The sequence below is a fragment of the Schistocerca piceifrons genome, chromosome 3 (assembly GCF_021461385.2).
Source record: "Schistocerca piceifrons isolate TAMUIC-IGC-003096 chromosome 3, iqSchPice1.1, whole genome shotgun sequence".
In the NCBI taxonomy this organism is placed as follows: domain Eukaryota; kingdom Metazoa; phylum Arthropoda; class Insecta; order Orthoptera; family Acrididae; genus Schistocerca; species Schistocerca piceifrons.
The window spans coordinates 746,724,009-746,747,796 of NC_060140.1; the positions used below are offsets into that span (position 1 = coordinate 746,724,009).

The 23,788-nt window shown below is 40.2% G+C and overlaps 1 protein-coding gene across 1 annotated transcript in view; it reads right to left on the bottom strand.

Moving 5' to 3' along the window:
- Positions 1 to 1,573: 1,573 nt before the first annotated feature.
- The window catches only part of LOC124788048 (sodium/iodide cotransporter), a 333,961-nt gene continuing 311,746 nt past the window's right edge, over positions 1,574 to 23,788 (bottom strand). Inside the window, exons 10-14 of the mRNA XM_047255115.1 lie at positions 21,628 to 21,746; positions 14,117 to 14,271; positions 7,540 to 7,814; positions 2,825 to 2,925; positions 1,574 to 2,577 (exon numbers count right to left, since the gene is read on the bottom strand). Of these exons, the coding sequence (XP_047111071.1) occupies positions 2,288 to 2,577; positions 2,825 to 2,925; positions 7,540 to 7,814; positions 14,117 to 14,271; positions 21,628 to 21,746 (940 nt within the window). The 3' untranslated portion in view covers positions 1,574 to 2,287. The remainder of the gene's footprint in view (positions 2,578 to 2,824; positions 2,926 to 7,539; positions 7,815 to 14,116; positions 14,272 to 21,627; positions 21,747 to 23,788) is intronic.

A 23,788-nucleotide genomic window follows, 5' to 3' on the forward strand; every position in this document is an offset into this window, starting at 1 on the left:
GACTCCTTGAATGATAGCCAGCTGCGGTGGTCTAGCGGTTCTAGGCACTCAGTCCGAAACCACATGACTGCTATGGTTGCAGGTTCGAATCCTGCCTCGGGCATGGATGTGTGTGATGTCCTTAGGTTAGTTAGGTTTAAGTAGTTCTAAGTTCTAGGGGACTGATGACCTGTGATGTTAAGTCCCATAGTGCTCAGAGCCATTTGAACCATTTGAATGATATGGCACAAGTCACTCATGCCCATGGTCCCTCACTCGTATCCAGCCCTAGCGACTCTCCTTTTCCTGGTTTCCCAGACAATTCAAGTGACACTCTGATCACAGGTTTTCCAACCGACGCCACCCATGATGAGGTCACCCCTCCTACAGTCATGTTTCATGTCTCAATTCCGCCACACCATGTGGAAAATGTCTCACTAGTAGTAGATAATGGCCATATCCTCATCCCTCTGATGGACTTGAACCCTCCATTATCAGACAAGCGCCTGGAAGTCACGGTGTTTCGCTCTCCCTCAACACTGCGACCCCATCCTCCTACATGCCTTCATCTCTCCACTCGGCAAGATTTGAGTCGTCTCTTCGCACTTTGCTTCTTCTCCACACTTCAGCCCACTGGCTTTCTCTCGAGCTAGTCGCTGCCTCACCTGACCACGCTGTCTGCAGGACTTCATGTTCCACCACCGAATTCATCGCCAGACGACATAGAGGTACCAATCATCCAGCTCCTGGACCCCAGGGCGTCCTTGAATATGATTCAGATCTCCCCCCCCCCCCCCAGGACTAATCACAAGTACTCTGTACTGGGGGGGGGGGGGCACAAATGAAAAGTTTGAGATGATTCAGTCTGTTTATGTGATTGTTGTATATACACACATAGATGATTGTACTTAAATATATATTTGTATCAAAATATAAAGTGATAAATTAGAAGTGATTGATTTAGGGACAGTAACCCATCACATTCCCACAGTCTCATGCATAAAAAAAAGTTATAAATAGCTATTATTGGTGTCAAGCATTCTGTTATTACGAAGACTAAGTAACCAAATGTGACAAATTTGATAAATTACTAATCATTTGTCTGGTTAACTGGTAGCACCTCAAAAATAATGCTTTAATTTTATCCATATTTTTCAGCTGTGACTGTGTTTACTATGATAATGGTGACTGAAATTGAGTGTGTTAGGAGAGGAGAGAGGAGGAGGAGGAGGAGGAGGAGGAGGAGGAGGAAGACTTGTGGTCTTTTCATTGTCAGTAACATTAAAAAAAATTAATTTTCTGGTGGGATAAAGAATTAACTAATTGTATAAAAACAATTTATTAATTGTAAAAAAAAAATAAATAAATAAAAAAACTGTTTAAGTTATCTATTTTCGCAAAGTGTTGTTGCTGGGATATCTCATATTTAGATGACTATAATTGCTTCATTGGACTGAGCACAGTTTACTTCAACGGGGTTCTTTTTGTAAGTAGGATCTGGTCAGGAACATTAAGGTGAAAGCTTTAAAATAATGTGATAGTCAGTTGTCTGATTCAACAGATTTAATTCTTATAAAAACTAAATATTGGTTTTACATAAATACTGTTATTGTCCTATTGCTCACATTTCATATAGTTTGGAGGCTATAACGTCTCCAATAGCACCAACTTTTAACAGTGGGATAAGAACATTACATTCCATGTAAATATGATATCCTCACAAAATGAAATGCATTTACATGCAACTTCTATACATGTTTAAAGAAAAAATAAAAACAGATGAACAACACTAATTTTGTAAAGATTGTTCATGTAAACAACACATGAATTATCAAAATGTTTAATAACAAACTTGGAAAGATGTTCTTTCACTTAATAACCAAATTAGATGAAACAAAAAAGGAATACACAAGTTCACGTCATACTTTGTACAGCTTCAGTCTCACCAGAATTTGTAGGCAAATTCTGAAGGTCTGTGACAAGAGTCTTGTCTGAAACTTCTAGAAAGCAATAACTCTTTCATTTACTCTCTCAGTTCATTCTTCCACCTGGAACGTGTGTCTACAGACATGCATGCATTCATGCGCACAAGCGTGCAACCACAGACTCACTCTCTCTCTCTCTCTCTCTCTCTCTCTCTCTCTCTCTCTCTCTCTCTCTCTCTCTCTGCCTACCCCCCATATCCCTCTCACTGTCTTTAAATATAAAAATAAATGATGTGCATTTCTTAGGAACATCTACAGCAACACAGTATAAGTACTTTTCACTTTAAATCGTCAGGAATGAATTATTTTTTCAGTCACATCTTCTAGACATAACTAACAGGACATCCTCCATCAGTAGTAGGTGACTTCTCCATCGTACTTTCACTCGTTGTAGCTTCAGCAATTGCTGTAGCACTGTCATCTGGATATTTCTCAGTCTTAACAATTCCATTTTCACTAGGAACTTTTCCCATAGCTGATGCTTTATCTTCAGTCTGTTTTTCAACAACCTTTACTATAGTATACTTCCTTGGTGGACCAGGAAACATTTTACTTATCTTCAGTGCAAGTGGATGAATTAATTTTTCATCATATATGCAGTCATCAGATGTACCTTTTAACAAAGTAGAAATATGAATGTGAATAGATGTTAAAATTTCTACGCTGGGAGGAAACAAAGAAATGAATACTTGGGTATAATCTTATAGTAAAACTAAAAACAAATCTGTATTTAAGGCATATTTTACTAACAACTGCTGGGCATATGCAGTATTTCTGTAGTTACTATTTGCAATTCTTAAATATAGTTCAGTATCTCCATGACTTTTTTGTATTTTATTGTTGAATTTTCTTTACTTTACCTGTAATGTAGCTACCAACAACTCCAAGGAGTACTGTGAGGCCACAACCAATTAAGGAATAATACATATAGGTGATTGCATACAACTCTTCTAGAAAATTGCTGAAAATATAAAGTGCTATTATTAGCTATGTTAACTTTATCGGGCTTCTACATCAGTACATTTTATTCTAAATCAGTTTCTGAAAATTATGAGTTAGCACCAAACCACATCAGCTAAGTAACACTTTCATCTCTCTACTGCCACCAGGTTTCAGTAAAATACTACTGTCATTTCCAAGTGAAGTAGGTTATAAATAACTGAAAAGCAATCTCCCTTCTTTCTGTTAAGTGTAAAATTCTATCTAAGACTCTATTTAAATTTTAAAGAGAGAAACAGGCAACCTGACTGAAGTAGGCCTATATCAGAAAGGAATTTTAAAAAAATGGAATTTCTTTGTAAAACAAATCATAAATCTTAAAAAGATGCTTCAGATTTACAAAACCAGTCAAACAATAACTGGGAATTCCTGACAAGTTAAAACTGTGAACTGAACTGGATTGGAGTGAGACTCAGACAGGGATAAGTGCAAATGTGTTTCTCTTTTGGGCTCAATGGATAAAAAGATTTTTTTTACAGATACATCTTGTGAAAATTCCAACTGTAAAACATGTGTGGTCACAGGAAGAAACAGCTGTAGAAACAATAAACTGGCACCAAGACTCATAAGAAACCAGTCATGGAATGAACCAGCTACAATAGGAATGATTTTCAGCTACATGAAGATTAATAAAAACAAGTGATTTCCAGAAGGAGCTGCATAAAAGTGCAGAAGAGGTCTGAGAAAAATAGTTTGTTGTGCACTTTAGTAATGATACACACAAGATGACACTGCCAACATCAGCACAGCAGTTTGAAGAATAATGGAGACATTATCCCCCAGACTCACAACCACCGAAGTAGTCATGAAGACTATCAGGTGTGTCTTACAACTCTTCACGCAGTTCACGTCAAGCTCACTCCACTGGACTAACATACAAACTATTATCACACCACTCCAGCCCAGTAACGCAAATGTCAACACAAACTCACAGATCCTGTTTTGGAATGCCAGCAGGATCTTAAACAAAAGAAATGAAATGGTGGCATTCACGAAGCGAAAGGGTATCCGAATCACTCTTGTGGATGAAACACTGCTTACACCTCACAAACAGCTAAACATTCCAGGTTATTGCATTTATCGTGCCAGCCAAGCAGATGGCAGGCAGGGTGGCGGCACAGCCATCATTGTACACAAAGACATAGATCACATGAACATCAAGCTCCCTGCACTTGAGAGACTAGAGGCGACAGCTGTCAGAGTCATGTTCCATGGAGCTAACACCACACTGGTATCACTGTACAATCCACCTAAAAACATAGTAACATGTGATAACAGTACAGTTCTCAACATAGCACTGAGGTAACTGCCGCTGTAGATTTAAATGCAAAACACCCCAACTAAAATTCATGAATACATACCGCCAATGACAAGAAACTCTACGAACATGAACTAGGTCAAAACTACATTATACTAGGATGGGACATCTGCACATATGTGTCTGCACAGGCCTGACTCAGGCCAGACATGGTAGACATAGCCCTCATCAAGGGCATCACATGCACCCTCAACCTAATAGTTGAAAATGATCTGGACTCAGACCACATGCTGGTAATACTTCACACAAAAGAAACACTGCAGGATAGAGAACCACGCAGGATACTGAGCTACAAGCACACAAACTGGACTCTGTTCAAGGAAATGCTTGATAGTCATGTTCTGGACACTCAAGAAATTAACAACACACAACAAATTGATGAGGTGGTTGAGGCTCTTACTACAGTTATCCAAGACACAGTGTCAGATTCCATTCCACATATAACACCACAACAACACTTGACGGTCGCACCCCAGGAAATCCTGGGCCTTATCCCAATGAGGAACCACTTCAGGAGGTACTGGCGGCATACCAGGCATCTGTTCTATAAGCTGTATGCTAGCAGATTCCAGGGGCTAACATGGGAGAAAATACAAACATTTAGAAATGAACAATGGGGGCAGAAACTCGCAAGGCTAGACATAACATGTTCTATCATGTGGAAGGTAGACAGACACTTCACCAGGGAGAAACATTACACACACCTACTATACAACGTCCAGACGGCCCTGCATACCCCCCGAAGGAGAAGGCAGAAGGCAGAGCTTATGGCCACAACATTGTGTCCTTCATGCTGAACCTGGCTCCTTCAGACCCAGCATTCACTCTGTAAATGGACCAGGGGGTTACACGACTTGTAACTCAACCCAAATGCAATGAAATCAGACATACTAGCACAAATGAAATTACTTGGGCTATCAAGCATGCCAATGTAAGGAAAGCCTCTGGTTCTGATGGCATTCAAAAGCATGTCTACCAAGAGTTCATGGACAGAGCTGTAGAATATGTCACACACATACGAAATGGCGTCTTACAACACCAACACTTCCCTGACATTCGGATGGCAGCCAAGGTCCTGATGCTCAGGAAGCCAGGGAAAGACCACTCCCTGCTGTGAAATTACTGACCCATCAGTCTGTTGTGCTGACTTAGCAAGATTGTCAAGAAGGTAATACTAAAACACATCAGTAGGCGCTGCATTGCCAATGACACCCTATAGCTGGAGCAATTCGACTTTTACAATCACCACTCAGCAACTCAATAGCTCCTCTGCATAGCTCAATGTATAACACATGCTACATCACGAACAAAGAAACAGGGTCTGTGTTCCTGGACATTGAACAAGCTTTCAACAATCTCTGGCACAACAACCTCATATGCAAACTAAATGATACTGGTTTCCCTGATGGTCTAGTACATCTCACACACTCATATCTCACAAACAGATGTTTCAACACTGATGTGCAGGGCAGGCAATTGACACAATATAATATCCAAGCTAGAGTACTCCAGGGAAGCATACTGGGGCCTATATTCTTCAACCTGTACATTAATGATCTCCAAGCAACACAAAACACGACACTGGCCATCTATGCTGATGACACAGTCATCCTTGCACAAGATCGAATACCATTGAACATAAATCCATGATTACAGACAGCCCTCAGAACTGCTGAGCCTTGGTTGGAATGATGGCGTTGAAGTAAACTTTGAACATATGTGAAGCAATTCTGTTCACAAGCAGACTGAAGCTGCTGCGCAAGCATCAATACTATAGACAGGTAACACTACATGCATGCCCAATACGTTTCTGAGAGAAAGTTAGATACCTCGGTGTTTTTCTGGACTGGAAACTTAACACAGGGGGGATCACATAGAATATGTCACCAACAGAATGCACACGAGGGTCAATCAATTCTACCCAATGCTCAACAGGGAAAGCAGACTACATGAGGAGGGGGGGGGGGGGGTCTCAAGGTCAATATACATGACACTGATTAGATCTCTGATGATGTATTCAGTTGACATCTGGGGTACGGAGCTCCTACACACTTGTGCTGCCTGCAGACTGTACAGAACAAAGTGCTACACATCATTAGCAATGCTCCACACTACACTTGCACTGTGAATCTTCACACTGAATACCACCTTGCAACCTTCAAGGAATATTCAAAAACCTCGCCACATGACTATACAGGAACTTGAGACACTCGGACAGTCCATTCATCCTTACTCTCGGACACTATGATCCCAACCATAGGTGGAAGCATAAGTGGCCAAAGACTGCTAAGTAGGGCATAATCACCTATGGCGAGCTTACACGCACTCACAAGGGACAATATTGGCAAGCCCTTGCACATCAGCAATTCTTACTGGATATGCCAGCTGGTATCACAGCTGACCAACAGGCAACAGCAGGGAAGCTGACAAGCCCACACACTAATGCACAAACCAAACCCCAACATTACCCTACACTGTGAACCCAATCTATGACCTATCAGGGACTAGCCGATGATGAACCTAACTGTTATAGGTACACTGAAGCTGGTCAAGAAGCCAGCACCGGTTCCCAGCTGAAACCATTGAGTAACAATGCTTCACAATGTCGAAGGAATCCACCTGCATGATACGCACTACTAACAAAACCTACCCTTGCATGACCTGTCACAGGTAGCAAGAAATCCGCTACTGCTCTTACTACCTGACCCAACTACCACAGAGACTTTTTTCCCTTCACTTTTGCCTTGGCACTTTTTTTCCCTCTGCCCTTCTAACTGCTACCCTTTGTGTTGGTCATCATGCCGGTGTGGGCATGGAGGGGCTCCACCCTACAAAACTAGTAATGATATGTGAACTGTGCTGAGGTGGACAGTAATAAGCATCAAAGATTTGAATAATTCCAGACTCTAATAGTTTAGGCTGAACTGTGTAAGCTAGTGTAGCTAAATAAATATTATATATCATTCATGTAACTGAAAATTTATACAGTACTAGGACATCAGAAACAATTATTGAGTGTCTGACATTGCCAAACTCTAATTTTTCAGTGTCCATTGATGTTTAAATTATTGAACAAAGTTTTAAAAGCCACTGGTAGTGGATAATTAACTTATAATTATTTTGGCTCAGTTCAGTAAATGGATTTGGTGAAATCAATGGACAAATGATCAGTGAACCAATACTGTGAGTTGTTTTTTCTCAACATTACTGATGACTTACAAGGAATGTAATGTACATTAAAAACAGAACTTCACTCACTCTGCATCTCCATCAAGTGCATCAACCACTTCCTCTGTGGAGTTCAGTAGGTACTCTGGTAGCTTGCCTGAGATGTTTAATCTACTCATTAATTCTTCAACACTCAGTGCATATGAAATTATTGGGTTTGCTGGTGCCAGATCAGCATATGACGTGTTTGTACAACCTTCTGTAGAAAGTGGTAACAGAGCAATTGGTCCTTGGTCAACAGTCATTCTGCCGAATGTGATCCATAAAGTAACAGCATGGCTTACAATCATACCTAAGGCTGCCCCCTGAAAAAAATATATCTGTATCATTAATTAATTATTATTTACAATATTACTAAGTGCAGAATTATATATGAAAAAACACTGCTGTAAGCATTGGTAAAATTATGAAAGTTTAAACTCTGTATTTTGCATTTATATGTAGGCCCAAAAATGAATTATTGAGAAAATGCAGGGTTATGTACGATTCAAAATGTCAAAAAGTTGCTTTGGTGGAATATTGTGGCACCTACATGTTTTTATCTGGCGGCAAATCCAAATAGCGTATTTGAAATAGATCTGCTGGGAAAGCCTGGAAAGGGTCACCTTCATTAGACCACAAAAAGAGGAATATCTGCTGCTCTAATCTGTGTGCACCAACATATGCCACACCAGAAATATCTTTCTGAATTGCCTCTCCTGCTTTTCCTTCCTCTTCCTACCCCACACCTCTTCCGTGTGCAATCACCCAATGCATGCTGCTATACCAGGAGATTGAGTATAAGATCACATTGCTCAGTGTCTCTTCTGTTCAGTTAAGAATAACTGATTCTTGTACAATCAAACAATGAAAAATTCAGGATTTTCACACCCACGCACGCACGCACGCGCGCGCACACGCACACGCACACACACACACACACACACACACACACACACACACACACACACACACACACACACACACACACTCTCTCTCTCTCTCTCTCTCTCTCTCTCTCTCTCTCTCTACATGCAGCAGCAGTGCATGATGATGGGAGAGAGGCAACTGGGTGGGGGTAAGGCAGAGGTGACGCTGGTCTGGGCTGGAGTGGAGAGTGGAAGGGGAGGGATAGCAGGGTAGGGTGTGGGACAGTGAAATGCTGCTGGGGAATATGCAGGGATGAGATGGAGAGAGTGTGGGAAGGAGAGGGGGAGGGTAACGGGAAAGGAGAGAAGTAAAAAAGACTGGGTGCATTGGTGGAATAGAGGGCTGTTTAGTGCTGGAATGGGAGCATGGGAGGGGCTAGATGGGTGAGGACAATGACTAATGAAGATTGAGGCCAGGAAGGTTACAGGAACATAGGATATACTACAGGGAGTTCCCACCTGCACAATTCAGAAGAGCTGGTGTTGGAGGGAAGGATCCACATGGCACAGACTGTGAAGCAGTCATTGAAATGAAGGATGTCATGTTGGGCAGCATGCTCAGCAACAGGGTGGTTCAGCTGTTTCTTGGCCACAGTTTGTCAGCAGTCATTCATGCAGACAGACAGCTTGTGGTTGTCATGCCCACATAGAATGCAGCACACTGGTTGCAGCTTAACTTGTAGATCACATGACAGGTTTCACAGGTAGCCCTGCCTTTGATGGGATAGGTGATGTTTGTGACTGAACTGGAGTAGGTGCAGTGGGAGGAAGTATGAGAAAGGTCTTGAATTTAGGTCTATTACAGGGTTATGAGCCATGAGGTAAGGGATTGCGAGCAGGGATTGTGTAGGGATGGATGAGTATATTTCTAGGTTCGGTGGATGGTGGAATACCACTGTGGGAGGGGTGGGAAGGATAGTGGGCAGGACATTTCTCGTTTCAGGGCACAACTAGAGGTAGTTGAAACCCTGGCGGAGAACTTAATTCGGTTGCTCCAGTCCTGTGTGGGACTGAGTTACGGGGGGAGGGGGGGGGGGGGGGGGCAGACAGTGAGATTGTGGGAGGTGGTGGGTGACTGGGAAGATAACAGATGGGAGATTTGTTTTTTGTACCAAGTTGGGAGGATAATTACAGTCTGTAAAGACCTCAGTGAGGCCCTCAGTATATTTCAAGAGGGACAGCTCGTCACTGCAGATGCGATGACTATGGGTGGTTAGGGTGCATGGAAGGGACTTCTTAGTATGGAAAGGTGGCAGCTGTCAAAGTGGAGGTATTCCTGGTGGATAGTAGGTTTGATATGAACAGAGCAACTGATGTCATCATCTTCAAGATGGAGGCCTACATCTAGGAGGGTGGCTTGTTGGGTTGATTAGATACAGATGAAGCAAATGGGGGAGAAGCTGTTGAGGTTATGGGAGAATGTGGAAGGGTGTCCTCACCCTTGATCCAGATAGCGAAGATGTCATCAGTGAATCTGAACCAGGCGAGGAGTTTAGGATTCTGGGTGTTTATGAAGGATTCCTGTAGATGAACCATGGATAGGCTGGCATAGGATGTTGCCATGTGGGTGCCCAAAGCTGTACCCTGGATTTGTCTGTAGTTAATGCCTCCAAAGGAGAAGTAATTGTGAGTGAGGATATAGTTGGTCATGGCAACTAGGAAGGAGATTGTTGGTTTGGAATCCATTGGGTGTTGGGGAAGGTGATTTTCAATAGCGGTAAGGCCTTAGGTATTAGTGATGTTAGTGTAAAGGGAGGTGGTACCAGTAGCAATGAGCATGGCACTGTGTGGTAAAGGAAGAGGAACTGTGGGGAGTCATTGGAGGAAATGGTTGGTATCTTTTATATAGGAGGGTAGGTTCCGGGTGATAGGCTGAAGGTATTGGTCTATGAGAGCAGAGATTCTCTCAGTGGGAGCACAGTAACTGGCCACAATGGAACATCCTGGGTGGTTGGATTAAGGACTTTAGGAAGCATGTAGAAGGCGGGAGTGCAGGGAGTGGTAGAGGTGAGGAGAGAGACGGGGTCCAGGCAGAGGTTCTGGGATGTGCCTAAGGATTTGAGGAGAGACTGGAGATCCCGCTGGATTTCTGGAATGGAGTCACAGAAACAAGGTTTGTAGGTAGATGTATCTGACAGCTGGTGGAGTCCTTCTGCCAGGTAACCCTTGTGGTTCAAAACAATAGTGGTGGAACCTTTATCCACAGGTAGGATTATAAGGTTGGCATCAATTTTAGGTGGTGGACTGTGGTTCTTTCTGCAGATGTAAGGTTACTTTGCATGTTGAGGGATTTGGGCAATGGTGGTGAGGCAAGGTTTGAGGTTAAGAAATTCTGGAAAGTTAACAGGGGGTGATTTGGGGGCAGTTGGGGTGGATCACAATTAGATGGAAGAGTGAACTGAGTCAGGCAGGGTTCAACATTAGTCTTTGCTTGAGTCTGATTGGTAGAAATGGTGACGAAAAAGTGTTTACACTGTAGGGTCCGGGAGAAGGAGAGAAACTCTTTAATAAGTCCTGCATGATTGAACTTGGAAGTGGGGCAAAAGGTAAGGGCTTTGGAAAGTGAAAGGACTGATATTTATGTGGGGCTAAGGCTAAGGCTTCTTGAGGAAAGGTTCATGACTGTGTTTTGGGTCTGTTTAGGTGCTGGATTTTGTGTGGTGGTGGGAGGGAGTTTTGGAAGATGGAATAAATGTAGCAAGTCTGTGAGATGGGGTTTGTCAGCTATGAGGGGATGTGGGGGAGGTTTGAAGGTTGTTGTAGAGGTGGTGTGCAGTGGTAGTCCAAGATGGGAGTAGGAAGTGTGCAGGGTAGAGAGTTTTCTGAGGTGGCTTTGTGCACATTGCTGTATTTCCTGGAGGATAGAAGTTTCAATGGGTGTTATGGGTTACAGGAATTTGGGATTGCATAGCAGGAGAATTTTACGGATGGAGATAGGGTACTGAAAGGAGGTTTTGCAGGATTATGTTGGTGAGAGCTAAGGACTAGCAGAGTCTGAATAGATGGAGATCATTGTGGAAGGAGGGGTGGCAGCTTCAGCTGGGTAATTTAATGGTAAGGTCATTTGGGGGGATTCTAAGAGCCAAGCAGCAATGCAGGAACATTATATGGGGCTGGGTTCTGGGTAAGGATAAGGAAACTTTTCTGTACTGATGCAGGTGGAAGGAACAAGGATCCATGGTGGTGGAAAAAACGCCAAGAATATGTAAAAAACGTAGAATTACATCTGAAAAAATTCGTAAAAATACATTCAAATAAATGGGAAAAATTATGAAAGGGATGAAATGAATGATATAGGGGGAAAGAAGATGAAATCTGAGTGAGTACAGTGATATTCAAAGACGAAAACCCACGAAAATTGGTGTGAAGTCACAATAAGATCAAAGAAAAGGTATAAATAAAAAAAATTACTGTGGGTTGCAGGTATGAGTGTGAAGAAGAGGAAAAGCAGATGAGACTGTATGAGGTGAAATTAGTAGGTGCAAACTGGGATAGGACAGAGACTAAGTGGAGGCAGGGGAGGGGTTGGTGGGATGAGATACAAGGTTGTGTGGCACCGGAAAGGTGCAGGAAATAACACACAAAAATATGGGAGAGTGATCAATATGAAGATATAGGATTAATGATATTGGTAGGAGTAATGTGGGACATAAGATGCTGCTAGAATAAGCTTAGTCTGTTGTGTGCAGCCAAGACAGCAGATACAATGTGGCTCGTAAGTAGAGCATACAGTGAGGTTTGTAATGTGACAAAAGAATACAAAAAATGGTTCAAATGGCTCTGGCACTATGCGACTTAACTTCTGAGGTCATCAGTCGCCTAGAACTTAGAACTAATTAAACCTAACTAACCTAAGGACATCACACACATCCATGCCCAAGGCAGGATTCGAACCTGCGACCATAGTGGGCACTCGGCTCCAGACTGTAGCGCCTAGAACTGCACGGCCACTCCGGCCAGCAAAAGAATACAGGAAAGAAGAGAATGAAGCATGGACGTTGAGTATAGTAATGTATTAGAAAATAGTAACAAAGAAAAGCCACCAGGCAAAACCAAAAAATGGAACATCCAGGATGAAATGTAACAGTATTATGAAAAGGATAGTTGCTACTCACCATATAGTGGAGTTGCTCAGTTGAAGATAGGCATTACAGAAATGCTGTCCAAAATAAGTTTTTGACTGACAAGGCCTTTGTCAAAAACAGATGACAGACAGTCTGCCTGGTGTGGAGATTGGAAGGGGAGGAATAGCAAGGTAGGGGTGGGGGAGCATGCAGGGACAAAGTGGACAGAGAATAGGGCAGCTAGGTGCAGTCGGGGGGTTAGACAGAGATTAGTGAAAGGGGGGGGGGGGGGGGTAGCGGAAACGGAGTGAATCAAAAAGACTGAGTGTGTTGGTGCAATAGAGGGCTATGTAGTGCTGGAATGGGTACAGGGAAGAGGCTAGATGGATGAGGACAATGACTAATGAAGGTTGAGGCCAGGAGGGTTACGGGAACGCAGGACATATTGCAGGGAGAGTTCCCACCTGTGCAATTCAAAAAAGCTGGTGTTGGTGGGAAGGATCCATGTGGCACAAGCTGTGAAGCAGTCACTGAAATGATGAATGTCGTGTTGGGCAGTGTGCTCAACAACAAGGCTGTTTTTTGGCCACAGTTTGTTGATGGCCATTTATGCAGACAGACAGCTTGCTGGTTTTCCCCACATAGTATGTGATTCTTGTACAGATGTTAATGATACCAGAGTGGTCTTTAAAGGAGCAAAAGTTACAAGTAACGCTGACACCAAGCAGTATGGACATACTGGATGAAAGTTATTAAATTCTGTATTTTCTTCAAATGCAATGTAATTACATTTATTTGTGTTGAAGGTACTTGAAATACTCAACACTGGAATAGTGATATGTGAGAACATGGTGTATAATAAAGTAAGCAGTTTTAAAAGTAAATGCAACTTTGTCTCATAGTTGCAACAAAAGAATAAATTCTCCTGAAATGGAAATTTGTGCTTCACAGAAGAAATGTAGAATTTTTAGTGATAAAGACATAAAATAATTTATATATAGTTGTTTTCAGATTACAGTAATCATTCAGTGATATTTTTTTCTCTATATCATTTACATAATATGAGAATGAAGATTATTTTATCGATATTGTTTCACTGGTTCCTATTACTGCTTAAACTCACCAGTAAATAGGGCTGAAGATTTAGAAAAAAGAGCACATCAGCTGAATGTTTTTTATCCTTAGCCTTATTATCTAAGCATTCATGTTAATTCTATTCAAAAATAAAGTATTAATACTAAGGAAGTTGCTGTCTCATCAGCTGTAATTTTATATCAATGAATAATTATAATACTGATTTCTTCCATGTTTGTTGTACTCTAATCATACCATTACTAAGTGTATGTTATAAAGAAATTACAATGTACAGTACCTAAACAATAAAAATGCAATAAATAGTTACTTCTATACAGCTGTACAAGTTAAATGTGTATTTGAAGTCAATTTTTGCAATGTTGAAGCAGAAGTTAATGTTATATACATGTTGTTGTTATTTTAACTTCTATTCATTTGGATTGAAAAAGACAAAGTGAAGAAGAGTGATTAAGAGAGATGATGTCAAGAATGGCATGCATGCATATGACTTCTGTATACATTTCTATCACATCATCCTTTTTAAATAGCAGGGTACCATACCTTCCAGTTGCAGCACGGGAACAGCATTGCTAATACAAATACTCCAAGGAGAGGTCCACTTGTTGCAGATGTCATAAGCATTGAAGACTCGATGACTCCTGATGACATTGCAACAAGGAATGCAATTCCTGTGATAATGGCTCCAAGAAAAATACCTGTTGGTAAGAAATTATGTTTTGGAATAAATGTATAATAACTTACATTGAATTTTACTAATGTACCATAACTATATATTCCTTTACAATGTCAACTGTTTATTATTATCTCATCTCTTAAGAAATAATACAGTTAGTACCCATGTACATATATTTTTGGTTGTGGTGATACATATAGTCTTTCAATAGTTGAGTAAGTTTTTGGTACTTCTTTTGTTTTGCAACAGGTGTATATTATAAAGCAACCTACATGTATGAAAATTATGTAAATAATGAATAAACAGTCAACCAAAACAAGATTGTGATGAGTATTAACAAACACATATGTATGTCATACTCCATAGGTCTCTGAAAGTAGTAGTACCTTAAAGGATGCAGAATAATTCACAGACATGCACTGCTACAGTCAGGCAGATTTCATATGTAATTCATCACACATCATTTATCGTGTTCTACAGTGTCCATCAAGAACAGGTGTGGAATAAGTCAAGGCATAACACAGCAATAAATTATCACTATACTACTTAAAATTATTTGTGCTTATGCCAGCTAAATGTAACAGAGTCAATTAAGAAGAAAGTTGCAGTTTCGGTGATGCGGGGAATTACTCATCTTGATACAGTCCAAGTTGCTATTTTGTTATTTTACTTCTGGTAGCTAGTTTCAGCTACGCCATCTCCACACAAAATATGGAAGAATTAAATTAGTTATAATAGGCATAGATAAAATTATAATACAACAGTTGTTGTTGTGGTCTTCAGTCTAGATTGGTTTGTTACAGCTCTCCATGCTACTCTATCCTGTGCAAGCCTCTTCATCTCTGAATAGCTACTGCAACCTACATCCTTATGCATATGCTTGGTGTATTCATCTCTCTGTCTCCCTCTATGTCTTTTACCCTCCATGCTTCCCTCCAATACTAAACTGGTGATCCCTTGATGCCTCAGAATATGTCCTACCAACCTATACCTTCTTCTAGTCACGTTGTGCCACAAATTACCCTTCTCCCCAATTCTGTTCAATACCACCTCATTAGTTACATGATCTAGCCATCTAATCTTCAACATTCTTCTGTAGCAACACATTCTGAAAGCTTCTGTTCTCTTCTTGTCTAAACTAGCTATCGTCCATGTTTCACTTCCATATAAGGCTACACTCCATACACCTTCACAATTTGAAGACAGTATTACAGTCAACATTGTCAAAAGCTTTCTCTAAATCTACAAATGCTATAAATGTAAGTCTGCCTTTCTCTGACCTATCTTCTACGATAAGTCGTAGAGTCAGTATCACCTCACGTGTCCCTACATTTCTATGGTATCCAAACTGATCTTCCCCATAGTTCATCTTCTACCAGTTTTTCCATTTGTCTGTAAGGAATTCGTGTTAGTATTTTTCAATTGTGACTTATTAAGCTGATAGTTTGGTAATTTTCATGCCTGTCAGCACCTGCTTTCTTTGGAATTGGAATTATTATATTCTCCTTGAAGTCTGAGCATATTTTGCCTGTCTCATACATCTTGCACACCAGATGGAAGAGTTTTGTCATAGCTTGCTCTCCCAAGGCTATAAGTAGTTCTAATGTAATGTTGTCTACTCCCGGGGCATTGTTTTGACTTAGGTATTTCAGTGTTCTGTCAAATTCTTCATGCAGTATCATATATCCCATTTCATCTTAATCTATGTCCTCTTCCATTTCCATAATATTGCCACCAAGTAAATGAAATGAAATGTCATGTCATGTGGCGAGGGCCTCCCGGCCGACAGACCCAATCACCTGGTGCAAGTATTTTGAGGTGACGCCACTTCAGTGACTTGCACGTCAATGAGGATGAAATGATGATGAAACACCCAGTCCCTGAATGGATAAAATCTCCAACTGAGCTGGGAGTTGAACCCGGGCCATCCCGGATTGACAAGCAGGTGCACTGTTTACTCAGCTACAGAGGCGGACTGCCCTCAAGTACATTTCCCTTATATAGCCCCTCTAATTACTCCTTTCACCTTTCTGCTTTCCCTTCTTTGCTTAGAACTGGTTTTCCATCAGAGCTCTTGATATTCATACAGGTGGTTCTCTTTTCTCCAAAGGTCTCTCTAATTTTCCTGTAGGCAGTATCTATCTTACCCCTAGCAATATATGCCTCTACATCCATACATTTGTCCTCTAGCCATCCCTGCTTAGCCATTTTGCACTTCCTGTCACTCTCATTTTTGAGACATTTGTATTCCTTTTTGCCTGCTTCATTTACCACATTTTTATATTTTCTCTTTTCATCAATTACATTCATCTTCTGTTGCCCAAGGATTTCTACTAGCCCTCATCTCTTTACCTACGTGATCCTCTGCTGCCTCCACTATTTCATCTCTCAAAATTACCCATTCTTCTTCCACTGTATCTCTATCCCCTTTTCTTGTCAATCATTCCATAACACTCTCTCTGAAACTCTCTAAAGCCTTGGGTTCTTTCGGTTTATCCAGGTGCCATCTCCTTAAATTCTTACCTTCTTGCAGTGTCTTCAGTTTTAGCCTACAGTTCATAACCAATAAATTGTGGTCATAGTCCACCTCTGCCCCTGAAAATCTCTTACAATTTAAAACCTTGTTCCTAAATCTCTATCTTACCATTATATAATCTGTCTGAAACCTTCCACTGTCTCTAGGCCTCTTACATATGACTCAAATCAGCACAGGACTGTGCCAAAAAGGTACTTTTCACATGGGAGTTAAGCTTTATAACAAACTTCCTGAAAACATAAAAGCTATCACTGAGGTCAATACATTTGGAAAATCTCTAAAGTCATATTTACAGCATCACTGCTTTTATTCCATTGATGAATATTTAAATTTATGAAATGTGTTATATAAATACTTGTGTGTAAAGTGTATTATTGTAAGCTTAAATATGTATGCCTTGAAATTACTTTCAGCCTGTATATTTATAACTTGACTTGTCCAATGTCTTATGCATAAGCTGCTATGTAGACAACAGGACCAATAAAATACAATCTACACTCTACAATCAACCTTCTTCTATGATTCTTGAACCAAGTGTTAGCTATGATTAAGTTATGCTCTGTGCAAAATTCTACCAGGCGGCTTCCTCTTTCATTTCTTACCCCCAGTCCATATTCACCTACTACTTTTCCTTCTCTTCCTTTTCCTACTATCGAAGTCCATTCCCCCACGACTATTAAATTTTCGTCTCCCTTAACTATCTGAATAATTTCTTTTATCGCATCATAAATTTCTTCAATCTCTTCATCATCTGCAGAGATAGCTGGCATATAATATTGTATTACTGTGGTAGGCGTGAGCTTCATGTCCGTCTTGGCTACAATAATGCATTCACTATGCTGTTCATAGTAGCGTATCCACGTTTCTGTCATTTTATTCATTATTAAATCTACTCATGGATTGTCCTTATTTGATTTTGTATTTATGACTGTGTATTCAGCTTACCAGAAGTCTTGTTCTTCCTGTCATCAAACTTCACAAATTCCCACTATATCTAACTTTAACCTATCCATCTCCCTTTTTAAATTTTCTAACCTACTTGCCCGATTAAGGGATCTGACATTCCACGCTCTAATCAGTAGAACACCAGTTTTGTTTCTGCTGATAACGACATCCTCCTGAGTAGTCCCTGTCCAAAGATCTGAATGGAGGACTATTTTACTTCTGGAATATTTTACCCAAGAGAACACCATCATAATTTAACCATACAGTAAAGCTACATGTCCTCGGGAAGAATTACAGCTGTAGTTTCCTCTTGATTTCAGCCATTTGCAGTACCAGCACAGCTATGCCGATTTGGATGATGTTACAAGGCCAGATCAGTCAATCATCCAGACTGTTGCCCCTGAAACTACTGAAAAGGCTGCTGCCCCTCTTCAGGAACTACATGTTTGTCTGGCCTCTCAACAGATACCCCTCTGTTGTGGTTGCATCTATGGTATGGCTATCTGTATTGCTGAAGCATGCAAGCCTCTCCACTCATGGCAAGGTCCATGGTTCTTAGGTGGAATAATACAGCTAGGAATGAAAATATGTAGATTTAAAGAGTCATTGTGGTTGCAGTGCAGTCACCAATGAGGTAGTAGTGCCCCATAATGGGCACATATCAGCTATGTAAATGAAGCAACTTGTGACTGACAAGCAGCTGTGCTCATGGTTTCATACAATTAAGCTGTTCATTTGTTCATTCATTTGTCTGTATTTCTCTCCTTCCCTCATATTCTGTAGATCCCATCAAGAAGGAGAATCTTCTGGGATGTGGAACAAGTCAAGATACACTTTAACATGAGACAAGGAAACCATAAAAGTTTAAGCTGTATGAACAAACTATCACTACACTACTTAATGCTATTCATGCTTATGCTGTCTAAATTTAATTCAGTAAGTTAAAAAGGAAGCCACTGCTTTGAAAATAGCTGCTGCCTTCTCAATTATACTGTAGAGCTGCTGTTTACCTGCTATTTGTCCCTGCATCTGCACAAACAATCCTATTTACAGAGCATTTTTACTTATCATGTAGCTTTATAGTGAATACTATTATATACCATGTAGGTAACCTAACTTTTCAATCTGTATATAGGTATCCAGATAATCCAAAAAAAGAGTGACCAATTATATACATTTTTTATAAAAAGAGTGACTAATTATATACATTTTTTATTTTCTTTTGAACTGGTAAGGATTTCCAGTTTCTTGCTTTATGGAGTATGGGAGCTTGCTGAATATCTCCCCACCAGAGCACATTACTCCATTCTGAACCCTAAACTCTTGTCTTATGCTCGATCAACACAATGAGAGAGTCTTCTAAAAATGTAACACACTGACCTAAGATTCTTGATTAGTTTATATGTTGACTTCACTTTAACTTGCAATCCAACTAGGTCCCAAGGAACATCACACAGAGAATTTTATTTAATGTGTGACCATCAGTGCCTACTTCTGCTGCTACCAGGACATTGCATAACACAGCTCTTTGCAAGAATGACTGAATTGTCCCCACAATAACATTCCATTGAAACTAGGATTAGCTGGACGGAGTGGCTGAGCGGTTCTAGGCGCTGCTACGGTCGCAGGTTCGTATCCTGCCTCCTGCATGGATGTGTGTGATGTCCTTAGGTTAGTTAGGTTTAAGTAGTTCTAAGCTCTAGGGGACTGATGACCTCAGCAGTTAAGTCCCATAATGCTCAGAGCCATTTTTGAAACTAGGATTACATATTGTAAAATAGCTTGATAATTTATTTCTAAATTCAAATGTCTTTCGGAAAATATATGAGAAAATCTTAATAAATTTAGAGTATCTGTATCAATCATGTTTAGCTAAGAAGAAAACAGTAAATTTCAGAGAGTTATCAGAGGGACTTCACAGGATTAAAAATGCAAAGAAGTTTACAGGGACACACAGTGGATAATGAATTTAATTCTTTCCCAAAAATATGCTTAAAATATGTCCACATAATGCCTGTTTCTTCATCAGAGGCACATATGAATAAAAGTGCTGGCACAATAATTAGTGGAAAAAATGCATTGTACACATGCACGGTCTCATTCACAAAGTGCCCCATTGTTAATGCAGTCTGCTAAGCAACCATTTCTTTGCTTAACAGCTGCACAGCTTAGCAGCATAATTGTGATAAAAGGTGATAGAAAAAGAAAACCTGAAGGTGACTATGAGTGTATCAGTATCTAAGTAACAGGGGTTCTATATGCAAAAAAATATAAAGTGGCAGTGAAATTATTGTATCCAAATGTTAGAAGGATGTCACAAGATTTTGATTCTGCTTGGGAAACAGAGAACATGTATCCCTAGGGAACATTCTGTTATGTGTAATGCAATTTGTACAGCAATGAGGCTCACAGAAGTATTTCACAATTTGGCAACTGGCAAGTGATGTAGTGGTTTGATCTATTTATGCTGTCTTACAAAAAAATGAAATATTCAGTCAGATGCCAATGAAACTTTGTATACATACACCTCATTAGATTAGAGCTACAATTCTCTGCTACATGTGGAACGGCCACCAGAGTGCATTAGCATTGTTACCAACCCTGGTAGGATATATAAGGGATGTGAACAGTTTCAGATGATGTGTGATGACAGTGGAGGACATGAAGATGCCATGTACTCATGTGAGATAGCTTTGTCAGCATGTGACAATGTGTGAAAGGGTCCTCCTCATGTCTCTCCATTAGGTTGGCTGAGCACAGTGTACAGTATCTAGGTTTGTGGGGCATTTGAATGGGACAGTGACTGGATGTAGGTCCGTAAAGGTTCTGGTTGACCTCATTTGACAACTGCAATGGAGGATCACTGTCTTGTGCACTAAGCACATCGTAACCCATCCACATCTGTGCCTGCCACCCAAGGACAAGTACTAGACTCCTTGCAGCATTCTGTGTCATCCTGCACTGTTTGCTGGAGACTACAGCAATCTGACTAGTGAACTACCATCCTCTACACAGGCAACACAAATGGTGCGATGGCCAGGAAGCATGGACTGCTGATGAATGGCATTGCATTATGTTGTGTTGTGTTCATTGATGATTTGCAGTTCTGTACCATCCAAGATGACCTTTGCCTGCAAGATGGCAGTGGTCTGTTGAGATGTTCCATTCTTCTAATGTTTTGGAGAGGCACAGTGGTAGGACTCCTGGTGTCATGGTGTGGTGGAGCTACTGCATATCACTTCATGTCATGGCTGGTACTGATAGAGGGAACTCTGATGGCACAATGGTATCTCTTGGACATCTAGCATCCTCATTTGGTACTTCTCATGCAACAGCATTGTGGTGGCATTTTTCAACAGGATTGTGCTTATCCACATGTAGCATGTGTCACTATGAACTATGTACATGGTGCTGATGTACTCCAATGGCACCAGTGTCCAGGACATTAATGAGCAGTTTCATCAGCTGCAGGGCAGCTCTTCACAGGAGAGGATGCAATGGTTTTATGACATCCTTCAAGACTGAATCTGGCCAGAGAGGGTGTGACTTTGTAGTGTTAAGTAGGCTCATACCACCAAGTTCTGCATAAATTTCACTGGAGTTGTAATCACTGCAAATAACATTATATGCCAGAATGAGATTTTCACTCTGCAGCGGAGTGTGTGCCGATATGAAAATTCCTGGCAGATTAAGGTACCGAGTTCGAGTCTCAGTCCGGCACACAGTTTTAATCTGTGAACTGAGAGTATCCTTTTCTGTCATGACTGTTAAACATGTGTAGTAAGTACTATTTACAAACATATCTAAATTATGACAATTATACATGGGAGAAAAGAGTATAAACTTCACAAATCATGTATTAACAACAAATTACACTATGATGATTGTATTATTTACCTATTCCTTTTATGAAATACACTTGCTTCTTGTCTGAAAGCAACTTGATGCTTGGAATCTGACAGAAGAAGTCTTCAAACATCACTGTGGCCATTGAATTTATGTTTGATACAGCAATGCTGTTGGAATGAAAAGTTAGTTTAGTGCACTCAACAAACAAAGAAAACATTAAAATTTAATAATCAGATAACATTTTTCTAACAAAAAGCTGTAATACTTTCTTTTTCATTTTCATAAATTATATTGAATTTATTTTACTTTTTATACTTTATTATTCATAGAGTTATTTATTAAATCTCTCAGTAATTTGAAGTGGGAATAATTAAGTGATTCCAGAATGAATTATCACTCTGAAGTGGAGTGTGTGCTGATATGAGATTTCCTGACAGGCTGAAACTGTGTGATGGACCACAAGTTGAATCCGGGAGTAGTACTGGCAGAAATAAAGGTGTGAGGATGGGTTGTCGGCCATGTGTGGGTAGCTCAATTGGTAGAGCACTTGTCTGGCTGTGAAAGGCAAATGTGTGTGTGTGTGTGTGTGTGTGTGTGTGTGTGTGTGTGTGTGTGTGTGTGTGTTTTATACACTCACTAACAAAGACATCTGAAATGATTACACAGATATTTTGTTGTACATCATTTTGTTCACTGTGTGCAATGTGTGAGTGAGAGTCTTATTATTGAAATAATATAACTAAATGAAACCCGATAACAAGTGAAGTTTAAGAAGGGTGTATTCCAGTGATGGACTATTAGGTTATCAAAGATTCCACATCTCTACCACAAATCAACCAATTTGTTGTTGTTGTTGTTGTGGTCTTCAGTCCTGAGACTGGTTTGATGCAGCTCTCCATGCTACTCTATCCTGTGCAAGCTTCTTTATCTCCCAGTACTTACTGCAACCTACATCCTTCTGAATCTGCTTAGTGTATTCATCTCTTGGTCTCTCTCTATGATTTTTACCCTCCACGCTGCCCTCCAATGCTAAATTTGTGATCCCTTGATGCCTCAGAACATGTCCTACCAACCGGTCCCTTCTTCTTGTCACGTTGTGCCACAAACTCCTCTTCTCCCCAATTCTTTTCAATACCTCCTCATTAGTTATGTGATCTACCCATCCAATCTTCAGCATTCTTCTGTAGCACCACATTTCAAAAGCTTCTATTCTCTTCTTGTCCAAGCTATTTATCATCCATGTTTCATTTCCATACATGGCTACACTTCATACTAATACTTTCAGAAACGACTTCCTGGCACTTAAATCTATACTCAATGTTAACAAATTTGTCTTCTTTAGAAACACTTTCCTTGCCATTGCCAGTTTACATTTTATACCCTCTCTACTTCGACCATCATCAGTTCTTTTGCTCCCCAAATAGCAAAACTCCTTTACTACTTTAAGTGTCTCATTTCCTAATCTAATTCCCTTAGCATGACCTGATTTAATTCGACTACATTCCATTATCCTTGTTTTGCTTTTGTTGATGTTCATTTTATATCCTCCTTTCAAGACACTATCCATTCCGTTCAACTGCTCTTCCAAGTCCTTTGCTGTCTCTGACAGAAGAACCTCAAAGTTTTTATTTCTTCTCCATGGATTTTAATACCTACTCCAAATTTTTCTTTTGTTCCCTTCACTGCTTGCTCAATATACAGTATATGTGAAGGATAATTAACATCTGAAGTAATCAGCTTACTGGTGTAGCAGGAGAGACAATATTCAGTAACAAACCATCTTGAATACTAGGGATTAATATTAATTGTGATATAATAGAAGTGTCTGTTGTTTCAGTGCCATCGGTATATGGATATAACTGTCTATCCACAGAAGCATGTCCTGGTAAAGCTTTTCTAACATTAAGGAATTCCAATTCTAAACATAGTTGCCTGAAGTAATGTTTTACAGTGTAATGTGTACTTGATTTTAACATTTTTATAGACACCTACCTTTTGTACTATAGTCAATTTTAGTGCTAATTATTGAAATGTTATCAGAACTATGTAATGTATTTTTGTATGATGTAATGACTATCATTTGCCATTAGTGTTAAACATATTTTTTTCTTAGACTTAAGTTAGAAGTAAAGTAAGTGTACTGAAGTAGGGCATTTTGTCTCATTTTTTCATGTACTGTGGCGGAGGAGAACCACCTCCAGGGGAACTA